Raw genomic sequence first — 25,669 nt, 5'->3', positions numbered from 1 at the left:
TCTATCAACATCAACATTGATGGCCTTCCCATATATATATATATATATAAAAGCAGTCCCAATCATTTTTGGCCAATTCTTGCGAATATTCATGAGCTTCCCTATGTCAAGCCTATTGTAATTGGTATTTATTACGGTTCAGCCAAGCCAAAGGATGCTGGTGAATTTCTCTCGCCTTTCGTGAAAGAGCTGCTATCAATTCTTGAATCCGGGGTGTTCATAGATGAGCATAAAATATCATTAAAAGTTCGTGCTTTCATCTGTGACACACCTGCTCGGGCTTTTATTAAATGTGTTACAAATTTCAATGGAAAGTTTGGATGCCTCAAATGCACTACAAAAGGTAGATATTCACATGAGACACGGACCATGACATTCCCAGAAGTACAAGCTGATCTACGAACTGATCAACAATTTCGAGAGTTCAAATATCCGGAACACCAACGTGCCATTTCACCCCTCACGGAACTGCCAATCGATATGATTGAAGATGTTATTGTAGCCGATTCCTTACATTTACTGGAATTGGGAATCATGCGGAAACTGATGAATTCGTGGCGCACTGGAGCGATGACAAAGCGAGCTAAATGGAGTGTTCATGGAAAACAGCAGTTCTCGGCAGAACTGGTTGCCTTAAGATTTCCAGCTGAAATACATCGGCGTATGCGTTCATTAGGGCCTGTCCATAAACTACGTAGACTCTTAGGGGGGGACGGGGGATCTGGCCAAAGTCTACGCTCCATACAAATTTCGAAAATTTTGTATGAACCAAAGTCTACGGAGGGGGAGGGGGGGTTCTGAGATGGCCCAAAATGAGTCTACGTAGTTTATGGACAGCGCCTTAGAACACATGTCTCTATGAAAAGGATTAGAGTTCCGATTTTTTTTGAATTACGCTGGAGTGGTTCTTCTCAAAGATTATTTGCCATCTAAGTATTACGATCATTTCTTGTTATTATTCTGTGCTGTACGTATTTGTTCAGTAGAAGCTTACAAAGACTTTCTTCCAATCGCAAAAATGTTGTTCCTCGATTTCATGAATGGTTTCAAAAAATTATATGGATCTGAATTTGTTACCAGCAATGTGCATAATCTGTGCCACATTACAGATGAGGTCGAAAAATTTGGTAATTTGATATCTCTTTCCGCTTACCCGTTTGAAAATTATCTACATTCACTAAAAAAAATAGTAAAAGCTGGACCAAATCCATTAACTCAAGTAGCTAATCGTGTATTAGAAGTGGAAGGTAACGGTAAAGAGCCAAGTGGTGAACTAATTCCGTCTAACAGATCGATTGTTATTAATGTATTGAATGACGACAAAAATTGTAAAATAACGCTTTCGGAATTTATTTTGACCACCAAATTTGTTAACAAATGGTTTCTCACAAAAGACTTGAAAATTGTTGGAATGACATTAATCAAAGACCAATGCGGGGAAGCAATGATACAAGGACATCATCTGATACAAAAACAAGATTTATTTCCAGAGCCTATGAAATCTTCTTTCCTTCACGTGTACAAATCGAAGGTAACCAAAGAGAACACTTCAAAACTTGCTGATTATAGGCCTGATGCAATATTATGTATGATGGTACCTTTTACACGCAGACATGAAATTGTTTTCATTCCACTTATGCATACTTTGACAAATACGAAGTAAAAGTTAGAACAAAACGATCAATCAAATGTAAAGAATTATCTTATGTAACGAAATGCCTAAATAAAAAAAATCAATTCAACAATCTCAGTCAAAAAATAAACGAAATGTTTAACACGAGCTATCACTACTGCTAACAATCGATTCCTGACCGATCGATTCATCTTCAGATATCTCGTTTTTTCTCCGCTTGATGCGTTCTCAAATTCTCCCATATCCTCATCATCAGAGTGAATAGTAGCTGCACTGCCGGTATCAGGAACACCATCAGTTACGTCCTTCTCCGTTTGCTTCTTCTTGCCACTACGTTTGGTACGACAGGATGACTTCCGCAGCATCTTGTTGGTTGCTCGCGATTTGGCATGCCTGAACAAACGGGTCTTGCAAAACTTCTCAAGCAGCAGTCTTGTATACATCGGATCTCCAATCTGAACAAGGCTCAGTAGAAGCTCCGTGACGTTCCCAAATTCACGAAAACCACGCTCAGACTTGCCACCTCTGTTAACCCCTGTCCATGTGAAACGGTTCCAGAACCGTCGCGTGAAAAGGCAATCCGAGATTATGTAGAACGCGTCATCTCCCTTCTCGAGGTACGAATTCGGTACGATGATTTTCGAAAAATATTCCATCTGAAAAGGAAAAGTACATGATTTTACGTAAATGAGTTATCTTCCATTTTGCAATCCTCAGTTCTAACACCATGCCGATGGCGGAGAAATATGGTAGAAATGCGATATGATACCACTAAGCGCTGTCCATTAACTACGTTAACTCATTTTTGCCCACCTCTAACAAGCCCCTCCCACCCCCTCGTTTACTTTTGTCGATACAAAATTTTCGAAATTTACAGTACAAATTATGAGCAGATCCCCTCCTCCCTCTAAGAATTTTCGTAGTTTGTGAACGGGCCCTTAGTGTATACGTTTCTATTCACCCGAATGAAAACTTCAAAATTATTTTACTCACATATTTCTTCCGAACAGCATCCTGTGCTAAGTCTGTGTTCCAATCGTCCAGTTGCTTTTCAGTGTCGATTAGTGCATGCTGCTCAGCTCTTACGTCAACTTCCGTTTCCGTGTTTTTTATAACCCCAGTCATTGCAGTAAGTCGAGCGAAATTCATCGCAAAACTTTTATCCACCGCTGCTGAAACCGCACGTTCTACAACCCTATCGATGTTTGCGTCAAGGTACTTCTCAATGGCGATAGGCACAATCTCATTGACAGCATCAACGATATTTTTTTTAATCAATGCATCCAAGTCGGTAATGGTATCCGTTTGTTCCACGCCAGCATCCTGTACGCCTGTGTAATCCATATTCGACTGAGCTTCAAATTGTGGAGTGCCATGACCAACACCGTAAGCATCTGAAATACACAAAAGCGCAATTATAAGTAAATGGAAAAATGAACAATTTCGAAATAAAGAAAGGCACACTTGGGACGAATGGAAGTGTTTGGACATGAAAAACTATTATAACTTTTCAACTTTGCCTGGTGTTTGTTATGCAAGTAGTCAAGAAAAATGTACCTGTGATTTCCAAATCCTTCACTTGGATTTCTTCAGGCATCCATTCCACCAATTCCTGCTCGCGTTCCATAATTGTTTCCTGATTACCAAATGATGTTACGGATCCAAGGCACGGTAGCATAACGATGTTGCTCTGAGCTTCAATTATTCCCGCTAATTTGGATGGTTCAAGCACAGTACTACGTGGTGTCCGTGCTTCCAGTGGAGGAGTTTTCGACGATGATGCTACTGGTGATGAATCACCGTGCGGTACTCTTACATGTACAGATGACTCCTGATCCTGATTACTTGGTTCCGGTGAGCCGCGCCTCGGTTCGAACTGTTCCACTGGTGGAGGCAAATTTAACTGAGGAACAACTTTTGACGCACCGGCGGGTGGTGTTACTGTGCTGTTCACTCGTTTTTTGCGTGCGATCGCTGAAAATGAATAGTTTATGGATATAGAAACAGGGATAGGAGATTCTAAATTTGATTTACCTGTGCAGAGCTCATTGTAATCGTTCCGTTTCTGCTCGGACCTTTTCTTCTGGTTGGATTTCAAAAGCTTCTTCTTGCCCTCGAAGTCCGATACATCCTTTTTCGAAAGCTCCTCTACGGAACTCTCCGCTGCTTGGAAACTGCGAAACTTTCTGGTCACTAGCACCGGCATTCCTTTGGTTGCGCCATTGAACGCAGTTCCTTCCTTCCGCATCTTGTCAATTTTGTCGTTGCTCAAGCTTTTCAGCCACATCAAAAGCCCTTTGCGTATCCAACTCATGGGTACTGCCAGCACCTGCAGTCTGCCGTTTTCCATAAATTGTGCTACCCCGAACATCTGGAACGTATAATGTCTCGATTATATTAAAAATATAGTGAAAATGAATACTAAAAACTTACTTCTGCTTGTGCACAATCAGCCAGATTTTTCACTTATGTTTGTTTACATTTACGTCGTCGACACGATAAATGCAGGGTTGCCAAAACTGTCCAGTTATTAAAATAAATAATATTAATAATAACACAAAAACAATGTTTTGGTTTGAAAATAAAGCAATTTTCCCTTTATTTTAAGTTTTTATGTTTTATGCTCTGATTCATACCGATGCTTGTATTTAAACAACAGTGAAGACAATGAAATTTGATCTTAATCATCTTAGCTACCATTTCGAATTCTTGGCAACAATGAATTGTTGATATTGGTTTGTCATTCTGGAATTATATAAATGGTCGTTAATAATCGCAATGCTAGGTTGCATATTACGTGCCTCTAAGTCATTAAAGGAATTGTTGTATTGCATGTCAAACCACATCATAAAGTGTTTGCAGTGCAGTTTTAGCAGAAATTAGTTGTTAAAAATTGTTAAGATCATTATAGTGAAAAATATTCGTTCATCGATGGTGTGTACATGGATGAGCGGATGCGTGCTAGACTGCAAATACGGAGACCTTGGGATCGAGGCTGAAGGTAATTATAACTTATTCATTATTATAAAATTATTCATTATTACAACAAAAATTCTGCAATCGTGATGTTTTCATAACGAACATACATTAAATATGAAATGCAACAGTTTAGGCTTTGGTTTTCGGTGTTATATTTTTTTTTATAAAAGAATTAGTGTTATAACATGCATGCAATGTACTTTAAAATAATAGTTGTAAGACATCATATATAACGCAGTATAACTGAACATATACAATCTTCAATGGCTTATTAGGAAGATTGTTGAATGGTCTTCATAAAGTCTGATTAAATTGTATAATATGGAGTACGGTATAAGCCATTTGTACATATATGGCCTCCACTTTTGTTCACATAGAAAGAATCTATGCATTTTATACGATCAATTTTAATCATATAACAGTATACATAACTGATTTGCAGTTGAGTAATATGGACTAAAATGTTTGCTGGGGCCATTCGGCCGAAGGTCATTAGGCCGAATGGTCATTAGGCCGAATGGTCATTAGGCCGAATGGTCATTAGGCCGAATGGTCATCAGGCCGAATGGTCATTGGGTCTTCTTCTTGCCGTTACGTCCCCACTGAGACAAAGCCTGCTTCTCAGCTTATTAACTGAGAGCTTCCTCTGCAAATGACCATTTTGCATGTGTGTATCGTGTGACAGGCACGAAGATACTTTATTGATGCTGAATCTACTGATATTTTACCCATGAATTTTTCCTTCTTTTAAATATAGGCTGTTCTTTCTAGTATCATTGCTGAAATAGTTTTTGGCGCTGAAACTGCTGATGTTCAATTCATAAATTTTTCCTTCTTTAAAACATAGGCTATTCTTTCTAGTTCCATTGTTAAACTAGTTTTTGTCAAAAATTGTTGGAAAAGGTAAAAACAACGGCTAACTTTCAATTCGTCCTGATGACCATTCGGCCTAATGACCATTCGGCCTAATGACCATTCGGCCTAATGACCATTCGGCCTAATGGCCTTCGGCCTAATGACCTTCGGCCTAATGACCCAGCATCAAGTTGTATACGTATTCAATAGAGTACTCGCTCAAACGTAGTTTTTGCTTGGGTTCAATCCCTCTTCTAGGGTACCCCTTCCTATTTCTTCACCTTTCCCTTTCCTAATTCCCATCCCTTGTCCCATTCTCCCTCAGGTAAATGATGAAATAGGCTTATAGGGTATTGGTTCCCTTATTAAGCATGTGGCTCCCATTTTCATCCTACTGAAAACGAAGGAATGAAGCGTTGTTTGTTTTGTTTCTTATTTTTGTATTTTTTGTTAGAAGTGAGCACGCATGAAACCAAAAAGAACGGAATCAATCGGTGCCGTAATCGCTTGTTTTCGAATAGGATGAACATGGGAGCGTGAGATTAACGATGGCACTCGTACCCTATGTATGGCGATGACACAAATGTCCCAGATGGAGGATCACGTACCTCTGCAGAGCCCTGGAGCCGGCCTTCTGTTACATGATAGGCTGATCGGGAAAAGAAGTTAACATTGATGGTCAACTTCCAACGAGCCCGAACAGCCCTGAAACAAACAAAAAAATTGTAAATACATGTGGGGTGTGAATGAAAATTAGTGACATCCCCTTGTGTGTCATTCCCCTAGCAAGCATCTGAACTCCGAAAAAATCCAAACGTCAAGGCTACGTGAAAACATACGTAGCTTCTTCCATCGCACTTTTCACTTAGCAGCTACGTGAATAAGAAGGTGACGAGAAATGAATGCATGAACCGATGAATTCTGTCTTTCCACTGGAATACCCGCAGCATTTACGTGATTGTTATGTGGGTTTCGCAAACTGTTTCAATAGAACGGAAATGAAGATTCGGTATTTTTTATATACAATAAAGATGAATACCACCACATTTAGCGCTGATTTTAACGTTTGTTTGTTTTTCGAATGCTCCGGATAATTTTAGATCAATTACTAAAGGATAAACGAATTATTCTTCGCTTCTGCTATAAAACACACTTCTTAGTTTCTTCCGTTATTTCGTTGTGTATGAAAGGGCTAGCACTAGAGCAGAAGCAAAGAATATTGCGTTTACACTATATAATTGGATAAATGCATTATTTTGTAAATAGCAAATGTTAAGTATACTACAATCAAATTTTATTTTAGCAATTACAGTCGTGCGTTCCTAATTCTGTAATACGATTTCCCTACTAACAAAAGTAGCTGCATAACAGCTTATGGAGCAAACGCTCTTGAATGGAAGCTAGCATAAGCTTTTATACAGCAAAAATGTTAGTTGGGTTATCACCTATTCTTTTTGTAAACATGCTGAGTAACTTAAAAACAGGTAAAAAAGTACTTCCACTACGGGCAAGAACGTTTCCCGAAAAGTTGGAAATACCATCAGCAAGGACTGGTGAAATCGTAACGGGAACTGGTTCTCCAGATGCTGATTCAACCACCACCAAAAAGTGGTTGTAGATGTAGAACGGGTGCGATGGTAACTGAGTAGGTGAGTGAATGTGTCTTTATCAATGAGCCACAATCGATAACCCGTCGGCAAAGCTGACACCAAATCGGTAATTTTGGATTACTGCAAAAATTCAAAAAGAATCCGAATTTGCATAGGATATTATTCTTAAATTGAGAAAATAATCTTTTACTTACGTTTCTTGTTCGAAAATAATTTTAAAGTGTTTGAGCCAACGCTCAAATGGTTGTGGAAATGGTCCGAAAAAAGGTCAATATCGGTAAAATCAACTCCACATTCTATGCACATATTAAAATTCGAATTAACGCACAATATAACTGCACTTTTGATCAGTTTACCTCAAATATTCCCTGCGAATAGGCCAAAATGTTCAAATCAGCTAGCAATTCTTAAAGATTGTTTTCAAAGAAACACGAGTAGAGTACGGAATGAATGATCGGAATGAAAGCTTGATCGATATTCCGATGACTGATGTATTTGTCAGGTAAGTTTTTGAAAAGTTCATTTTAAGTTGGTCTACGTGATTTTTCACGTAGCCTTGACGTTTAGATTTTTTGGAGTGTGTGACAGCAAGCAACATGCACTGAGATACAGCTTGCGGTAATAACCAACAAAAAAAATCAAATTTTCGTCATGACGAGGTGGTCAGTGTAATGCTGCCTCATTGAAGAGTGAAGCTTTGGTGGAGCCAGTCGCCTACATCACGAGGTCCCGTATAACGCCAAGTGATTCTGCTGTAGTTTTCTAAGATGGCTGGTAACAGATTGTTCCAGTGAGTTACGCAATATTCACAGTACACTTTCACGAATTGAACAGATGAAATAAATCACAAATAGACAATCGCCGTTAAACAGAACAGTGACAGAGCAGTTGCATGTCTAGTTAGACACCGCCAATATCAGGATTCCAGTTTCTATAAGGAAGCGTTGATGATTGGATGGATGTTCAGATATCTTCATACTGACATCGCTTATTCCATTAGCAAAGTAGATCGTGGCTACAAAAATTAAAATATAAATTCAGTGGAATGCCAGGAAACAATGTACTCCTGCTGTATAATACGATGACCACTTCATAAATAATTAGTTATTTTTCAATTTCATTTATATCAATAACAACTCGATTAAAAAGCCAATTTACGAGGTTGGAAATCAGGATCAGCATGATTTTTTTTTATTCTGTACCAGCAGTCATCACAATTTTCCACACCTGCCGAAAATCATGAAAACCCATGGAGGCCGGCTGGAGGGAATCAGTTGTGAGGCCGCCACTAGATAAAGCATCCCCGTGTCGTTTGTCGTATCCAAAATTAAAATCATCACACAACTGCCATCCTGTGCCACACAGAGCACAGGTCAAAGCATTGAATGTGTTGACGGACGGTAGAGCAGGACCACCACACGGGGGTCCAACCACCATAACGCGAACAGCCTAGGTATGTGAAATAAAAATTAACTCATTTTGCTTCGTTAATCGGCGACTCGTGTGACTGAAATTCCATCCGCCCTCGTGAGAGAGCCGATCGTCCCACCCGCACCGTAGAGTCCGTGTCCATTCGATTATGAATTATTAAACTTTTTAATTGCTTTTCATTGCTCCTCTGTGACCAATCATAGGTCGGTCGGTGGTGGCGACTGGGAACAGCATATTTATCAATCACTTGTCACATGGCGGATGGTTTCGGTCAAATTTCAGCTCTCACAAGTGATGGCGGTTTCATCAATTCAAGTACGTTAACGTATACAACGTGTACGACGGGCATCAAAGGCGTTGGAAAATAGGAAAAAAATAATATGGAACTCGAATTAAACGAGTGATTCGATTAATGTTTGATGTGTTCGCATTTTTTTACAAACTGCTTTATTTGAATCGGACCAATATTTTACATTGAAACGAGTTGGGCATGATGAGTAGATGTTGATTGGGTTACATACAATTTAGGAGGAATTCAATCGGGGGTGGACGCTCAGGTTAAATATTATCTCCTGGGCGCCCATTAAAAACACCACCCCCGGCGAAGACTGGCGCTCGAGCCTAGCTATTTAGCACTGTAGGGTAAACAGGTATAATATGCCCCCCCTAAGCAGAAATGGCATTATATCTGAAACTGGCGCCTTATTCCATCTATTGTTCACTGCAAATCGTTGTTACTAATGTTAGTGAAGTATTGCATGCGAACTTTGCCTTTGCAGAGCTGGCTACGGAAGCTTTGAAACGTTTTTCGAAAACGTTCCAAAATTTGCCTTTTCAAAACAAACGGGGTAATACGCCCTATCAAAAGAAAAACGTCCAGCCTCGTGATACAACTGTCCCAGGGGATAATTCCACCGCATGCTTATCCTAGGAGGGTCTTTCAACAAGCGTTTAACTGCATAAAAGTTGCAAAGTAACACAGTTGAACAGAACTAGTTTTGTTTACAATGAAGGCAGTTCACAAGAGGTAAAATATTACGCCAAAAGCCTCGATTTCAGACTTTTTGATATTTTTATTGCTTTTCTGTACCAATCCACTAACGGACCAGCTTGGTGGCAATAATTCTTCAATATTTGAGATTTCTAATCGATCGCGCATGCGAAAAGCGCTTGAATCGCTAGAAAATGAAGAGGGGCGTTTTGCCCCGGTGGGGCGCATTATACCCTTTTACCCTAGTTGGAGGAAATGCCTATGCAGAACCCGTAGCTTCCGGGAAGGTAAGCCCAGCTCCCTGGGTTAGTGGGTTGGTGTCAGGCCCTGCGAGCCAGCCGTAAAAAAGACTAGCACCGGAAAATCAACAAGAGAAGAATGCGAACCGATACCAATGGCGGCGACCACAGCGACGGAAAGAGACTTGCAATTGGAAGCTCGGTACGTGGAACTGCAGATCTCTCAACTTCATCGGGAGCACCCGCATACTCGCCGATATACTGAAGGACCGCGGGTTCGGCATCGTAGCGCTGCAGGAGGTGTGTTGGACAGGATCTATGGTGCGAACGTTTAGAGGTAATCATACCATCTACCAGAGCTGCGGCAACACACGCGAGCTGGGAACAGCTCTCATCGTGATGGGCAACATGCAGAGGCGCGTGATCGGTTAGTGGCCGATCGACGAAAGAATGTGCAGGTTGAGGATCAAGGACCGATTCTTCAACTTCAGCATAATAAACTTGCACAGCCCACACTCTGGAAGCACTGATGATGACAAGGACGCATTTTACGCGCAGCTCGAACGCTAGTACGACCGCTGCCCAAACCACGACGTCAAGATCATCATAGGGGATCTAAACGCTCAGGTAGGCCAGGAGGAGGAATTCAGACCGACGATTGGAAAGCTCAGCGCCCACTAGCTGACGAACGAAAATGGCCTATGCCTCATCGATTTCGCCGCCTCCAAGAACATGGCCATTCGTAGCACCTTCTTCCAGCACAGCCTCCCTTATCGTTACACCTGGAGATCACCACAACAAACGGAATCGCAAATCGACCACGTTCTGATTGATGGACGGCACTTCTCCGACATTATCGACGTCAGGACCTATCGTGGCGCTAATATCGACTCCGATCACTACCTGGTGATGGTTAAACTGCGCCCAAAACTCTCCGTTATTAACAACGTACATTACCGGCGGCCGCCCCGGTACGATCTAGAGCGACTGAAGCAACCGAATGTCGCCACCGCATACGCGCAGAATCTCGAGGCAGCGTTGCCGGACGAGGGTGTGCTCGATGTGGCCCCTCTAGAGGACTGCTGGAGTACAATCAAAGCAGCCATCAACAACGCAGCTGAGAGCACTATCGGGTACGTAGAACGGAGTCGACGAAACGATTGGTTCGACGAGGAGTGCAGAGCGGTTCTGGAGGATAAGGATGCAGCGCGGGCGGTAATGCTGCAGCATGGAACCCGACAGAATGTGGAGCGATACAGACAGAAGCGGAAGCAGCAGACCCGTCTCTTCCGGGAGAAAAAGCGCCGCCTGGAAGAAGTGGAGTGCGAGGAAATGGAACTGCTGTGCCGTTCACAAGAAACACGTAAGCTCTACCAGAAGCTCAACGCATCCCGCAAAGGCTACGTGCCGCAAGCCGAAATCTGCAGGGATAAGGACGGGAGCCTCCTAACGGACAAACGTGAGGTGATCGAAAGGTGGAAGCAGCACTTCGACGAGCACCTGAATGGCGAAGAGAATGTAGGCACGGAGGACCAAGGCAGCGGAAGAAATGACTATGTTGGTGCAGCAGAGGACGGGAACGATCCAACTCCCACGCTGAGGGAAGTTAAGGATGCCACCAGCTCAAAAACAACAAAGCGGCTGGTAAGGACGGTATCGCAGCAGAACTCATCAAGATGGGCCCGGAAAAGTTGGCCACCTGTCTGCACCAGTTAGTAGTCAAGATCTGGGAAACCGAACAGCTACCGGAGGAGTGGAAGGAAGGGATAATCTGTCCCATCCACAAGAAAGGCGACAAGTTAATGTGTGAGAACTTTCGAGCGATCACCATTTTGAACGCCGCCTACAAAGTGTTATTCCAGATCATCTTTCGTCGTCCTTCACCTAAAGTAAATGAGCTCGTGGGAAGTTACCAAGCCGGTTTTATCGACGGCCGGTCGACAACGGACCAGATCTTCACCGTACGGCAAATCCTCCAGAAATGCCGTGAATACCAGGTCCCAACGCATCACTTGTTCATCGTCTTCAAAGCGGCATACGACAGTATCGACCGCGCAGAGCTATGGAGAATCATGGACAAAAACGGCTTTCCTGGGAAGCTGACTAGACTGATTAAAGCAACGATGGGCGGTGTGCAAAACTGCGTAAGGATTTCTGGTGAACCATCCAGTTCATTCGAATCTCGACAGGGACTACGAGAAGGTGATGGACTTTCCTGCCTACTATTCAACATCGCCTTGGAAGGTGTTATGCGACGAGCCGGGCTCAACAGCCGGGTACGATCTTCTCGAAATCCGGCCAATTTGTCTGTTTTGCGGATGACATGGATATTATTGCTAGAACATTTGGAACGGTGGCAGAACTGTACACCCGCCTGAAACGCGAAGCAGCAAAGGTCGGACTGGTGGTGAATGCGGCTAAGACAAAGTACATGCTGGTAGGTGGGACTGAGCGAGACAGGACAAGCCTTGGCAGCAATGTTACGATAGACGGGGATACTTTCGAGGTGGTAGAAGAATTCGTCTACCTCGGTTCCTTGCTAACGGCTGACAATAACGTGAGCCGTGAAATACGAAGGCGCATCATCAGTGGAAGTCGTGCCTATTATGGGCTCCAGAAGAAACTTCGGTCAAAAAAGATTCACCCCCGCACCAAATGTACCATGTACAAGACGCCAATAAGAATAAGTTCTCTACGGACACGAGACATGGACGATGCTCGAGGAGGACCTGCAAGCACTCGGAGTTTTCGAGCGACGGGTGCTGAGGACGATCTTCGGCGGCGTGCAGGAGAACGGTGTGTGGCGGAGAAGGATGAACCACGAGCTCGCTGCACTTTAGGGCGAACCCAGCATCCAGAAGGTGGCCAAAGCCGGAAGGATACGGTGGGCAGGGCATGTTGCAAGAATGTCGGACAACAACCCTGCAAAGCTGGTGTATGCAACTGATCCGGTTGGCACAAGCAGGCGTGGAGCGCAGAGAGCACGATGGGCGGACCAGGTGGAGCGTGATCTGGCGAGTTTTGGGCGTGACCGACGTTGGAGAGCTGCAGCTGCAAATCGAGTATTATGTTGATTCAGTATTATCATGAATTTGATGTCAACTAAATAAATGAATGAAATATGAATCAATCGAAATACTAAAAAATCCGTCGCAACCAACTATGTGCGGTAAAACATTTTTTACGCAGATTATTTTTGATGCAGATCCAATTTATGCCTCGTTTTGGTTCTGCACAAAAAGAGGGAGAGCTTCAGTACCACTATTGTGCATAGGTAAATATAATATTGATAAGAGATGAACCAGCCTCGGGCTGAAAATCTCTCTAATAAAGATACCTACCTATAATATTGACGCAAATTTTGACAACGGCTGCCTAAGAGCATTATAGGGAAGAACAAAAGCAGGTCTCCGAAAGTTATAAGAGAGAGAGGAATAAATAGACAATTTAGGGAGTCTCAAGAGGTAGTAATAGTGTCTCAGAGAGGATTCTAGAGGATATAAGAGGACTCCAGGGCCTCTTAGGGGTGTTTCAGAGGGTCTCAGAAGCGTTTAAGGTGACGTCAGGAGGTTTAAAAGAGGAGCTCTAGGAAATCTCAGAGTGTTTCAAGGGATCTCAAGAAACTTCAAAGAGATAACAGGGGATCTCATGAACGTTTCAGAGGATCCGTGCACCTATGTCGATCTTGGTGCCGCCATCGGCCGCTATTTGGCTACCAAGAAATTGGAAGGTTTCAACATTCTCTACTGTTTTCCCAGCTACTGCAAAGATAAAAGGATAGACCGTTTTTACATCCAACGACCAGGTCTTGTTGACGTTGATGGTAAGACCTGCCGCCGAAGAGCGATTGGCAAGATCATCGAGCTTACTCTGCATATCAGAGCGCCATTGAGCTAGGAGAGCAACGTCATCAGCCAGTTCGCAGTCATTTAGGTGCTCCATGTAAATGGGCTGTCACAGCAACCCACAATTTGGTTTACGATCAATCGCATCTACCAGGATCTCGTCGATTACGATGAAGAACAGTAGCGGTAATAGTATACATCCTTGCCTCACTCCAGCCCAAATGAGATCGGACAAGACACCGTTGTGCAGTACTCTGCACGAGAATGCCTTGTACTGTGCTTCAATGAGGCCGATGATTTTCTCAGGGACACCCTTGCGCCTGAGGGCTTCCCACATGTTTTCGTGATTGAGACGGTCGAAAACGTTTTAGTAATCAATGAACACCAGATAGAGATATTCTTGAAATTCATTAATTTGCTCCAAGATGATGGGAGGCGTGACAATATGGTCCACAGTGGATCGTCCGACATGGAATCTTGCTTGCTACCGTCATATAATTGAGTCAATCCTCTCCTGTATCCGATTAACGATCACTTTGCAGCAGACTTTAAGAACCATGCACAGCAACATGCAACAAGTATGCAGTCAGGCCACACTTTTGGTCAATTTGACTAAGACGCCTTGCAATTTTTCCAGGAGCTCCCCGGAAATTTCTCCAGACGCTTTCCGCAATAACATTTCTTACCAGACTGCAGCTCAGAAATATATATGCATTTTCGCAGGAATTTCTTCAGGGTTTCCCTGGCAATTCTTCCTTGTTTTCACCAGAACCTTTGCAGAATTTCCCTGGAAATTGTTCCAAAATAATTCCAAGAATTCCCCCAAGATTTCCTCGGATATTTTTCCAACTTTTTTCATGGGAATTCCTCCACTGCCGCTTGCAGCATGGTTGTCCCATGTTCTAAGGGAAACCCCTATCATTATGGGACAGCTATGCTGCACATGGCAGTCCAGGCCTCGAGGATTTCCTCAGCTAATACAGGATTTTCTCAGGAATTCCTCAAGGAGTTCTCCGGAAAATCCACTTTTCAGATCCCTGAAAGTGCATCCACAAGTTTCCCGTGAATGCCTTTCATGGGTTTCCATTAGGTTTCACTTCCAGGACTGCGCGGGAGTTCCTCAAAATCTTTCCAAGATATTCCTGCAAATTTTACTAGTTCCCCGGAAATACGTCCATTGTGTCCATGAAAAATACTCCAGAGCACACCAGAGTACTCTTCCTAGATCCAGAATGTCCCAAGAAACTCCTAAAAAAATGATAAGAATGTCTCGATTTTCACGCGATTTTTTTCTAGGATCTCACCAGCAATTTCTTGAGGAGTTATTGGGAAATTTTCCCGAGAGTTCCCCGGAAATTCAGTTTTCCGTGATTCTTCCATGGGCTCCCCGGAAACTTCTTTAGCAGTTCCTAAGAATACCTCCAGTAGTTCTAGAACTTCTCCAGCATTGTCGCAGAAATTCCTTCAGAAGTTTCCCATAAATTTCACAAAAACCTCACCTATGCATACTTCTAGGAGTTCCACGAGAATTTCTCGACGATATCTCCAAGAAACTCTCCTTGATTTCCCAGACAATTCCTAAAATCATTTCTCCGGAAATTCCTTCAAACAATTCCTGGAGTTTCTGGGATATTCTTCCATGAGTTCGTTGAGAATTCCTTCACGATTTTCCTGGGAATATGTGGATGGTAGTTTTCTCCCATGCTCTTTTTTGGGCGTTACCAGTACATTGGCGTTGTCTACGCCAAATAGAAAACGTGGTACCTTGTTTTCGTAGCTTACCACCGGAAGATTCCACAGACACTCGTGCTTGTCCAGTACTCGTGTAGCTCTAGCTACCGCAGTGGTTGCTGGGATAGATTGAAGTTTCCATTGCTGAAACACTGTCGAAGACCGCAGAGCGATCCGACATTTGTGGCAAAAGTTATACACTCAAACCTCCATTTAGGTAGGATCCATTTAGGTAAAATCTATTTAGGTCCCTCCATTTAGGTAACGTTACCTAAATAGAATTTGGTTGTGTTCAGAACAGTTGGAGTACTTATGATTGATGACGTCATACCCGACATTAACCTATCATTCACCTGTTTTTATTTTGGCCTCCAAACCCAACATAGACCCAACAGTTGTTCGATGTTGGTCCAACAGTGGCCCAACATACGATAAAAATTTACCCGACATTGACCCGACATTTAACAATTTTTCAGTCTGGCGGAATTTTTCAGGGTTTTTTTGTGTTCCGCGCCCAGCTAGTCATTTGCATGACAATTCTCACCTGAGACCCTTCAAAACCCCCGAAAACGCCCCTGAAGCCCCTCCCCTACAGAAACTCCCTTGAAAGTTCTCTGAAACTCCGCATGACCATCTTTAAATCTCCTATTCGAGTTACTCTCCCTAGTTAAACTTCTTTGCAACCTTGTACTCCATTTAGGTAATGAACTGAATCCATTTAGGTAATGAATCCATTTAGGTAAAAATTCTATTTAGGCAGTCCCGACCCATTACCTAAATGGAGGTTTTGGTGTAACGTACAATTCGTCTGATGGTAAAGTAAAATCTCACTTTTTGGCTAGAATTTTCAAGCGAATAAGTTTTTTTCATAAGCGTTGAATCACTCTCTGGTCTTCGGCAAAGTTTTTCGACGTATTCTAGACTTGCTTTACCGTCATTTGTTACATGGTTCTAGACAATTTTTGCCTTTCTCGAACACTAAGTGTACTGGAAAGGCTATATGTTCACTCCAAAAATGACTTTTTCATTGAAGGCCCAGAGAGTCGAGTCACATATACCAATCAACTCAGCTCATCGAATTGAGGTAATGTCTGTGTGTATGTGTGTGTGTATGTAAGTATGTGTGTATGTGTACAAACAAACTCACGTAATTTTTTGGCAGTTAATCTCAACCGATTTTAATGACCGATAGTTCATTCGACGAGGAATCTGGTCCCATTGTTTCCTATTGAAAATGGTTCGGATCGGTCCAGCCCTAGGTCCAGCCATTCCGGAGTTATGGCCATTTAAGTGTTTCGGATCAGTACCCCAGGAAGGGGTCAGATATGAAAATGCAACAATTCCATGTATGCGACACACCAAACCACGGCATTTTCAATAACCTGATGAACAGTAAGCAGGAAAATATTCGCAGACCATATCTGAACTGGTACTGCTCCGGAACCGGTTCCGGGTGTCAAATATTTTTCGATATCCTGATGAACGGAAAGCGGGAAAATAGTCTCCGACCATATCTGAACCGCTTGTGGAACCGGTTCCGGGTGTCCCGCAAATATAAAAATGAACCAAACCCATGAATGCGACACATCAAATCGCGGCTTTTCCTATAACCTGATGAACGGTAATTTGGAAAATAGTCTCAGACCATATCTGAACCGGTACTGCTCCGGAACCGGTTCCGGGTGTCCCACCGGAAGTGGCCAAATATAAAAGTGAACCAAACCTATACACGTGACACATCAATTCGCGGCTTTTCCGATAACCTGATGAACGGTAATTTGGAAAATAGTCTCAGACCATATCTGAACCGGTAGTGTTCCAGAACCGGTTCCAGGTGTCCCGCAGGAAGTGGCCAAATGTAACAGTGACCCTAAGTTATGCATGCGACACATCAAATCGCGGTTTTTTCGATAACCTGATGAACGGTAAAAAGGAAAATAGTCTCAGATTATATCTGAACCGGTTCCGGATGTTCCACCGGAATTGATCAAATGTTAAAATATACCAAACCCAGGCATGCGACATATCAAATAGTAGCTTTTTGGAAAAGCTAATGAACGGTTAGTAAGAAAACTATCTCAGGCCATATTTTGGAAAACCAGTAGTGTTTGGGAACCTGCTCTGGGTGTTCCACCGGAATTGGCCAAACCCATGCATGCGGCATATCAAATAGCTGCTTTTTCGATAGCCAAATGAAAAGAAAATAAATCTCAGACCGCATTTGAGACAACCGGTAGTGCTCCGGATCCAGTCCCGGGTTTCCCATCGAAAGTGAAAAATGTAAAAATGAACCAAACCCACGCGACACATCAAACCACGACGTTTTTGATTACATGATGAATGGTTCGCAAGAAAATAGCCTCAGACCACAATAGTGACTACCGCTAGTGTTATAGAACCAGCGTTGGGTGGTTCGCCGGAAAGTGACGAAAGTGACAAAACCGGTGCAATATAAGAGATCAAAATCTGAATGAGCTCGGAATTTGTCAAGAATAATTGCCTTCAATAAGTTTCCCAAATCGATGATAGTTTTGGGGGGAAAAATTGCTTTCAGGAACAGTCGATGAAAAGATCATAATATTCGACGAGAAAGGCACTACCACCACTAGGTGGATTAATCTGGGTATTTTAATGATAAATCTGGGGTAACTCGTAGAAGAATTTCTGATGGAAGTCCTAGAGAGTAAAAGGAATTTCAGGTGAATGAACTTCACAAGGAACCCCTTAAGCAGTACCTGGATAGATTTCTAAAAAAGTTCCGGAAGGAATTCATGAAGAAGTTCCTGGAGAAACTTTTAAAGTAATTACAGCAAAAATCTCTCCAGCAATTCCAATACACATAGCATTTTATCAAAGAACTCCAGAAAAATCCCTGGAGGGTTTCCGTAGAAACCTTGAAGAATCCTTGAATAAACTCCAGCAGAAACCACTGACGGATTATCCATTTGAATCCCTGAAGGCGCTTCTGAATCTATTAGTAAAACAAAAAAATCTGAAAAATTTGGAGAAGGAGTCCTGGAAAATTCACTGAAAAAAATGCCTAGAGAAGTTTCTCAAAGAATTCCTAGAGTAATCCCTGAAAGAGTTCCAATAGGAATCCCTATACGCGCTTCTGGATGAACCCTTGAAGGAATTGCTGAAGGAGCCCTTGTAGGACTTACAAGGATGTAGCAATTCCAGGAGAAATTTGTCAGTGATTATCAAGGAAAATCCTTGAAGGTGTTCATGGAGGCATCCCTGAAGCATCGTCTAAAGGAATCCTTGAATGAACTCCAAAAGAAACCCCTGGAGGATTTCTCAAGAAATTCCCGAAAGACTTCAAGGAGAAATTCTTGGAGAAACGTCCGAAGCCCCTGGATGAATCTTTGAAAAAAAACCTGAAGTAGTTCCTGGAGAAATCCCTCAAAGAACTACTGGAGAAATCCCACAATAAAAATCAGTAGGATCCTCTGATGGTATTCTTGGAGCAATCTCTAAACAAATTTCTGGAATAATTTCAGAAGGAGTTCCTGAAGGAGTACCTGAAAAAACTCCTGCAGAAATCTTTGAAGGAGTTTCTGGAGAAATCTCAAAAGCAATTCCAGAAATCCTTGATTGCCAGAAGTAGTTCTGGAGGTATCCCTCAAGGAATTCCAGGAGAAATGGAATTCCCAGAGAAATTCCTGGATGAATCTCTGAACAAATTCCTGTTGATATCTTTTAAGCAATTCCTGAAGGATTTTCAGATTTTCTCCTGGAAAAGCACCACTCTGGGGACGATCGTTGTTTTTAGCCATACAGCCAGCAAATTTGCCGATGCGTTCAATAATTGAATGCCCTCTACTTTTAGTTTCTTTTGGGGCTCGCAGTTGTGGATTGCCTGAGGCGCGTTGGGTTTGTTTCAACAATCAAATTTCATTAGGTCGGCTTCAGAGGCACGTTCTCCTCCATTTGCTGCATCATTTTGCTGGTCTTGGGCTGTACTTGAAGGACGCAACCAATCGAACCCAAATTACGCACAGTTGTTTAAAAATATTACCTTGTTGACCCAGTCTGATTTGCATACATAAACTAATTTAGGAATTCTGTCAGGATCTTATTCTAGAAAATGTAACAGTCTGTTTGAATCTCAGAGCAGACGGGGTTTTGCCAAGCACTTTCCAAAAAGGAATAAATGTTCATTCTTTTTTGATTGAAATGTGTGACATTTCCCTTTGGTGGGAATCCCATAAAATTGGAATCAATCCAGTTAGAGGTGAACAAATTCAGCAGACCATTGCAGGTGTAGATATAAACAAAGCATGACTCATCCTCAACTGATCATTCCTCTCGAAAAGGCACTAGAAAACCAGTAGTTCTCGCTTCTCTCGAGATTTCTCTCGACATCCTACAACCTGCTGCGTTGGGAGATCGTCTCCAAAAACTGCGTCGCATTTGATTGCAGTGCAAAAGTGAGCGACAATGGAGCAGGTCGCACTAAGCTCCCGTATCGAGCGAATGCATTTGGTGGACGGCGAGAGTGACCAGATTTCCGATCTACACGCAGCACTGTCCCTTCCGGATGCCACCGATAAGGTTCGTGTAGTGCTGGCTTTGATTGAAGCCGGTGCTGATTGTGATCGACGCGACAACGATGACCTAACGCCGTGTGAACGTGCCCTAAGTGTGCTGGGGGATCGCGAATTGGCCGGTCGGATGATCGAAGCGGAGTTGAAGCGTTCGTCGTCGTCGGTTGATCGGGTGTTTTACGTGATGATTCGGCGCGGCTCGTTGAGAGTGTTTCGATTGTTTTTGGCAGTGGGGAAGTTTGCGGATGGGGAGGTGTACGAGAAGGTGGCGTGGGGGTTGATCGAGCTGAGCGCGAAGAGAGTGAATGTTGATCGTGAGCTGGAGGCGTTTCTTCGGTATCGGTTGGCGGAGTATGCGTTTCGGGAGCTGAGTGGAGGTTTGGCGAGTGGAAATAACGCAGACGAATGGCGAATGCACTTCGGGATAGTTGCAACTTACTGGAAGGCTCTGAAGGAGAGATATGGTGATGGAGATTATGCGACGATCGACAATGAATTTATTCACCGGATTGGAACGATTCATAACCACTTGTATTTTGTTAAAGATAAGCGGTTCTTGAAGCACTTGCCAATGATGGAGATCGTGTTTTGCCTAGCAGTATTTGTATCGGTTTGTAGATGGGAAGATCGATTTAAAATGTTCAAATTTATAATCAATAAACTAAAGATAATGCAGTATTTGGAAGTTATATGTAAACACCTCAACCGAGTAGAATCGTACTTGAACTCGTTGGCAGAGAAGTTAAGGACATTCGTAGAAAGTTTCGGTAGCAATAAACATCCGTCTAAAGAGCAAGTGATGAATCATTGGGCGAATAAACATCCAACTGAAAACCTGGAGGAGAACGTGATCAACAAAATCGTTAACGGGCTCAAGAGAAAACTTGAACACGAAGTCATCGTTAATGGAATAATTTCTTCCGAAAACTTTGGAGTGTCATCAAACTTCAATCGTAGAGATCGGTCTTTCCTGAGACGACTGAGGCGCACGTATTTTCAAGCCAAACAGCTGTATTCAATCGATAAATGCATTTACCACATAGATTCGCTGCCAACGAAAAAAATCGACACTTTCTCGGATCCCGCTGTTGCTGCGGGTATGAAACGGGTAATCCAAGTGATTGGAGAAGCAATCAAGAACACCAAGAACTCACCAAACGTACCGAAAAAGGTCGCAAATACTTTGGAACGAATGCTTACTTCCGCTTTTCCGGAATCCAATAAGTACTTTCGAGAGTTTTTCTCCCATAAATACTCCTTGTTGAAGAAATTACTCTACGAGCAACCGGATACTAGCTTCATCATCATAACCCACCATATTGGGCACGTCAATATGATCTTCTCGTTGCTCTTTGTGTTGTCTACTCTGGAAGCAAGTCGATCACTGCTCGGATCAATGCGTCGATGCAGAACTAACAAGCAGCTCAGGTCACTTCTTCAATACGTCGGTGATCTCACTTGGATCAAGAAATCTCAGACGAAACATTTCGAACGGTTGGAAGATTCTTTCCGAACGATGAGTGAGGCCTTATCCAGCATTTCGGTTTCAACGGCTGACAAACAAGACAATCTCCAGCGGCTAATGTGTGGAATAGAGAAACAGTCAATTATTTTGCGGAAATTGAACTGCTATCTCATTAGTGAGTGGAACATTGACTTCGAAGACATGGAACTGGCGTGCTACGGAAGGGCCGATATCTCAACAGTTCATGCAATGATTCAGTGGAACTTGGTGAGCTACGGTCAAAATGAAATCTATGAAGCAATCAAGCAAAATTGGCAACCGGAGCACGATACTTTGTTATTTTCGGGAGTGGCAATCGACAAAACTAATGTGCACAACCCATCGGTAATGGGAGGAATTCTAGGAAGCATCAAATCGATGGGAGAAAAAATTGAAAAAGAAGAATACCTAAACAGTTCAGTACAGATTTTGGAGGACTTGGGACAAGTTAGTGTACCGGAAGAGCTGGTTAACTCCTTTCACAAGAATTTGCTGAAGTATTACGAGAATATATTTTTCCTGGACAACAAGTACAAGGCCATCAAACAAATGTTCAAAACCAGGAAGCTTTCCCTGGATGAAGATCTGCTGAAACAAATGAGACTACGGGATGAAAAGTTGCTTCAGCGGATTTACGACAGCAAACTGGCCGATATGCGAAAGCTTCTGTATAACCAAGATGTATTGTCGGTAGAGGATATGGCTGCCAAGGCCAGCCGTGTTTCGAATCAAACCCTATTTGCGTTGGAGTATTGTCAACTGGAACTTTGTGAAATGCTCATATCCGTCGGATATTTTGGCGACAATTTTGATCTGTTGAAACATCGACTGCCGATGATTAGTGGACGAAATTACCGAAATTACCTCGCTCATGACTCTTTATCGTATAATGTTCTTACGGAGAGTGACCGATCGAAGGTGTTGATTAATGCTCTGGTAATGCTGAATAATCCTGTAGAGCTATTTGAGCGATTGAGGAACAAAGAAGACAAACTTTTGAATCTTCCACAACCCGAGCAAGTATTCAAATGGGTGACAATTCAAACTGAATTGGGCAAAGGCATTCGATCAATGAATAGTACGTTGGTTCAACAGTGCTTAGATCAGGATGCAGAACTGCGTGGAAAGTTTTGCACAGTTGTTGACTCTTTTGAACCCTTGACATTTGAAGCTGATTGGCAAACGCTGATCAATAAAACTTGTCTCAACGAAGAATTAGAGATATTATTGAAAAGCAGGAGCACCAATCACAAGCCATCACTACTACAACAGGCTTCAAATATATCTACACTCTCTGATAATTTCTTTTATAAGGATGATGTCAACGACAACCTTTTCAGAGATTTTCAATCTATCAATGAACGAGATCAGCAAGGTAGATCTCTCCTGCATAGATTCGCCCTTGCTGGCAACGACAAAGCAGTTCATCAAGTGTTCAAATCGATGACAGACATTAACGTCAATATCGTTGATGCCAACGGTTCAACAGCTTTGGACATAGCCTTACACCTTGGATTTTTGCAAGTCTCCAAACTCATTTTGACAAGAAATCCTACAATATCTTCCGCCAATAGAGAACTTGCCATCATCAACCACTTGAACGACCTACTACCTCAACTTTTTAGCGAGCTTCGCGGTAGATCATCCCCTGAAGAATCCTACATCATAATAGCTGTTCGAGCAAACAACCTTGCCGCTTTGAAGTTCATCATTCATCATCTGTACCCCAAATCTCTCACCGAGCTGAGAAACCAACACCTTTCGTCAGCGCTCTCCCATGCTGCGTTCTTCAACCACTCCCGAATCATCGAAACCCTGCTCAATCTACCGGACACGGATTTCTTCTCGGACGTATCCGCGGAAGGCGGAAATTCCGCTTTGCACCATGCCATCCATCGACGAAATTGGCCCATCGTCAAACTGCTGCTGAATCGTGGTGCATCTTTGAATTGGCAGAATCCGTTCACGGCTTTTCAACTAGCGGTCAAGGCCAACAGCCGTCGAATATTGCGGCTGATGACGAACGTCGATCGAGAGGTGTATCGTTCCAGGGAGCACCCCATGGCAATCGCCATACGGAAAAAGTCACCCAAAATGGTGTCATTTCTACGGAAGATGGGATTCGCGGTACTGGACAGCAATCGCGTTATTGAGACTGCAGTTAGATGCGGAAATTTGAAGTTTGTTGACTATATTTTCCAAGAACTTGATGCAACGGTAAATGAGTGGAAACGATACGATGGAGTTTTGGGGCAAGTAGGTGAGGTGTTGAGTCGTTTAACAGCTATTGGCTATCTCGAAGAAAGAGAGAGCAACTCAATTACCGCAGTCATGCAGGCAATCGAAGTAGACAACTGGGAGCTTCTTCGGGTGTTGCTGGATAAAAGTAGAATGCTGAGGAAAATGGATGGATGGTTCATCGATGATATTGAACTTTATAAGATGAATGGGATGAACCATTCGTATGGAAGTCGAGAACCAATTCAGGAATCTGGAATGCTTTGTGACTGCAAAAAGTTGCTGACCCGTTTGAAGGATTATGCTACTAATGGACGACGAATATTTCCCGTACATTGCCAGTATTCAAGAGAAGTACGTGTTGATTGTTACTTAGCAACTGCCAGGGACACAGATGATGTTGAACTACGTAGGACAGAAAGCCAAAATAGTTGGAAAGCAATACAAGAAATGATCGTAATGTTAATCAAAGATTCAAATGACATGATTTTTGGAACCGTCCAAGAGATCGATTCAAATCTGCTGCGTTGTTTTGTGGTCAGTAGTGACAGTTTCTACATTGTGCGATTGACTTCAACCGAACCCCTTCAACCGCTGAAAACTCTCGTAAACGCAGGAGATAAGAATGGCGAAACTCTTCTTCACATGATGGCTATTCGAAAAGATAGCCCTCAAACGATCGCGCTCCTGCTAGAAAATGGCGCGAATCCCATTGCAATGAATACTTTCATGGTAACTCCTTTACACATTGCATTGGTAGACAACGATGATAACACGAGCATGTTATACCTGAATCACTGCGTTGAACATGACCTCAAGTCACGAGATGGTACCTCCGCTCTGGAGGTTCCGAATGGACAAGGATGTCGACCGATTCACTATGCGGCCATGCTCGGCAAATTCGCAGCTGTGCAGTTCCTCCTCAAGCACAATGTCAACGTTCGTGTTCTGGATCAAATCGGATACCATCCGGCCTGTTATGCAGCCGGCCGCGGCTTTCCTAAAATACTTCGGATTTTCCTAGAATACGACCCCACTCTGATCGATCTAATAGGCAGCCGTGGACAGACTCTCTTGCATATCTCAACCAAAAGCAAAGAAGATGAAACGATCATGACGCTGCTGGAATACGACGTATCCATTGCAGCAGTAGACTACGAAGGAAAATCCCCTGTTGAAATTGCCATCGGAAACGGGAACGTTCATTGGTTGAAGGTCGTGCTCTTCTACGCTCGGATCAACGGAATCCGTGGATTACTGGACAAAATATCAGACAACAAAATGCCAATGCTTCATTATGCGGTATTTTCCAATAAAATCGAGCTGCTCACAGCCTTGGTAGAATACGAGTTGGACGCCGATTTTCACTCGGAACTGTCGACGTCGAGCTTGGAAGTTCTGCGACGAATGCTAACTAGAACTATGCCGGAACTCGGGTACAACGCGCTACATGTGGCAGTGCAGATGAACTTCAAGGAATCGGTCCAGTTTCTCATGACTTGCCAGGCGTGGTATAATCGGCAAAGCAAAGAAAAGATCAGTATCGAAAGGGACGCAATTGACTTAAAAGGAATGACTCCGCTGGATTACGCGTTGAACGGGACAGACGAAACCATGATCAATTTGTTGTTGAGCTGCGAATAAAGCTATGATTAATCACAGACACGCAACTTCTCTCTTGACTGAAGAATTTACCATGCTTTGCTTGGGATTTTTGGATTTCTAGGAGGTTTAAGGAAGGCTTCAGGAATATTTCAGGAGAGCTTCAGAGAGTGTTTAAGGAGGGTTTCAGGGATGCTTCAGAAGGGTTTCAGAGATAATCCTGGCGGTATCAAAGGGGATTTCAGGAAGGTTTCAGATATTTTCTAACGGGTTTCAGGGCTTTCAGAGAATTTATAAGTGGGTTTTCGTTGGTTTCAGGGGGTTCTGGAGGTTTTAAGTTAAGTTTTAGAGGGGTTGAGGCTGTCTCAGGGTATAAATAGGAGCGCAGTTTAGGGGATTTCGTGTATTTTAGGAGAAATAGCTTTATAGTACTGCCAGACACCACTAGTTACGATGTCCTATCC

General features: G+C 42.9%; 2 protein-coding genes across 2 annotated transcripts; one reads left to right on the top strand and one right to left on the bottom strand.

The window, feature by feature from the left end:
- Positions 1-1,571: 1,571 nt before the first annotated feature.
- Positions 1,572-3,014, bottom strand: LOC109428996 (uncharacterized). The gene is made up of 2 exons (XM_062854808.1): positions 2,627-3,014; positions 1,572-2,289 (listed from the first exon to the last, which is right to left on the bottom strand). The coding sequence occupies exons 1-2, from the start codon at positions 2,975-2,977 to the stop codon at positions 1,720-1,722; spliced, it is 921 nt and encodes a 306-aa protein (XP_062710792.1). The 5' UTR covers positions 2,978-3,014; the 3' UTR covers positions 1,572-1,719.
- Positions 3,015-24,062: 21,048 nt separating this feature from the next.
- LOC115263936 (inversin-B-like) lies at positions 24,063-25,247 on the top strand. Its single transcript, XM_029867240.2, has one exon. It carries the CDS (start codon positions 24,063-24,065, stop codon positions 25,245-25,247), a length of 1,185 nt encoding a protein of 394 aa, XP_029723100.2.
- Positions 25,248-25,669: the final 422 nt, after the last annotated feature.

Source organism: Aedes albopictus, chromosome 2 (assembly GCF_035046485.1).
Source record: "Aedes albopictus strain Foshan chromosome 2, AalbF5, whole genome shotgun sequence".
Taxonomy (NCBI): Eukaryota; Metazoa; Arthropoda; class Insecta; order Diptera; family Culicidae; genus Aedes; species Aedes albopictus.
Note: the sequence above shows the minus strand (reverse complement) of the source record. Positions and strands in the feature narration are given on the sequence as shown.